Source organism: Octodon degus, unplaced genomic scaffold (assembly GCF_000260255.1).
Source record: "Octodon degus isolate 3935 unplaced genomic scaffold, OctDeg1.0 scaffold00037, whole genome shotgun sequence".
Lineage (NCBI taxonomy): Eukaryota > Metazoa > Chordata > Mammalia > Rodentia > Octodontidae > Octodon > Octodon degus.
This window is the reverse complement of record NW_004524613.1, coordinates 9,028,369-9,029,881: the sequence shown is the minus strand read 5'-3', so window position 1 is coordinate 9,029,881 and position 1,513 is coordinate 9,028,369. Positions and strand designations below refer to the sequence as shown.

General features: G+C 46.1%; 1 protein-coding gene across 2 annotated transcripts in view; it reads right to left on the bottom strand.

Annotated features, from left to right (window-relative positions):
* LOC111816671 (lipopolysaccharide-binding protein-like) overlaps window positions 1-1,284 on the bottom strand; it is a 23,632-nt gene extending 22,348 nt beyond the window's left edge. For both annotated transcript variants that reach the window (XM_023714868.1, XM_023714869.1), the window contains exon 1: window positions 1,011-1,284. In XM_023714868.1, coding sequence (XP_023570636.1) covers window positions 1,011-1,137 — 127 coding nt within the window. In that variant the 5' untranslated portion in view covers window positions 1,138-1,284. The remainder of the gene's footprint in view (window positions 1-1,010) is intronic.
* Window positions 1,285-1,513: the final 229 nt, after the last annotated feature.

Here is a 1,513-nt window from a genome sequence, read left to right as displayed (position 1 = left end):
TTTTTCCCTGGGAGCTTGGGCACAGCCTCCTGGCTTTATTGTTCCCTTTAGTTTTCTTTTTGTTGGCATTTTAAACATAAAGGAATGCGAACCTGGCATTGTCTCATTCTTAAGGTACACCTGTGTACACTGGTCTTGATTACCATAGCAACGCTTTTTAGTTGGTTTTGTATAGTTAGAAACACTTTGACCTTTACTTTGATTTATTTTGTAAGCCTATTCTGCTCTCAGTCTATTGATGATTTATCGATGGTACACCGAGCCTCCTTGTGGTCTTGCAAGGAAGCAGGGTCACAGAAAGTTGAGCAAAGTAATTTTTTACATTTAGTTTCACGTTAACTCATTACAGTCAGTAGTATAGATTACCATCCCAGCCTTAGTCAATGTTGGACAGATCCCTGGAATCTGTATTTTAACATACATATATCCTACGCTGGTGTGGCTTGGTTTGTTGGTTGGTTAATATTTGAGAAAGGGTCTCACTGTATAATTCAGACTGCCTTTGAATTTATCACTTAGCCAAGGATGACCTTGAAGTCATGGCACTCCTCCTGCCTCAGAGTGCTGGGATTACAGGTATGTGCCATCACACCTGTCCTTCCCAGAAAGGTTTTTTTGTTTTGTTTTGTTTTGTGGAACTGGGGATCGAACTCAGGCCTTTGTGCTTACCAGGCAGGCACTTATTCCACTGAGCCATCTCCCTGCCCGAGTTTTTGTTTTTTTGTATGAGGAATCGAACTCATAGCCTTGTGCTTGCCACACAAGTGCTCTACCACTACGCTATATCCTTGCCTCCCCTCAGCAATTTTTTCTGTAGGAAAAAGGCTGATCTAGTCCTTTACTTGTTCTCCCTTATTCAAGATGGGAAAATTGAGGCCCAGAGGGTGACATCCAAAGTGCTAAGCCAGCTAGCTAGTGGCATTACCCCAGCCTGTGGTTCTGTTTTTGTGACCCCAGCACTCTGTTGGGCTAAAAAATAGGCATCAGAAGAAAGACCCCAATCTCCTTACCATATTCCAGGCCCTTCTTGGTGATTCTGGCCATGAACCCAGGATTAGAATTCCCTTCGCCAGTCCTGGAAACTCCAGCCAGCAGCAGCAGGACCACTACTGCACAGTATGGTCTGGCCAGCATCATTGTTCTCAGCTCTTTTCTGGGCAGAGTTCGGCCAGAACCGCTTTGTAGGAGCCTCCCTTAGGAGATGCCAGTAGAGGCTGAAGTGCCTGTGAGGAACCACTGAGCCTATGGAGCAGTGGGGTGGGAAGAGTTTGGGATTCTGGAGCAGCCCAGTGGCCAGCAACATGAGCTATAAAGAAGTTTGCTTGGGAAATCATTTCAGGATTGTTTTTGGCTTGCGAGCAGCAGAAGTGGTGCCACGCCTCCAAATCCTTCCTCTTCCGAGCTTTCCTGCTCACTGCAGCCAGAAGAGCCTCCTCAATCCCCCTTCTGAGCTGAACACCACCCATTCATTTTGTGTTATCTACACACGGAAGTCTAAACACCCAGCCTGGCA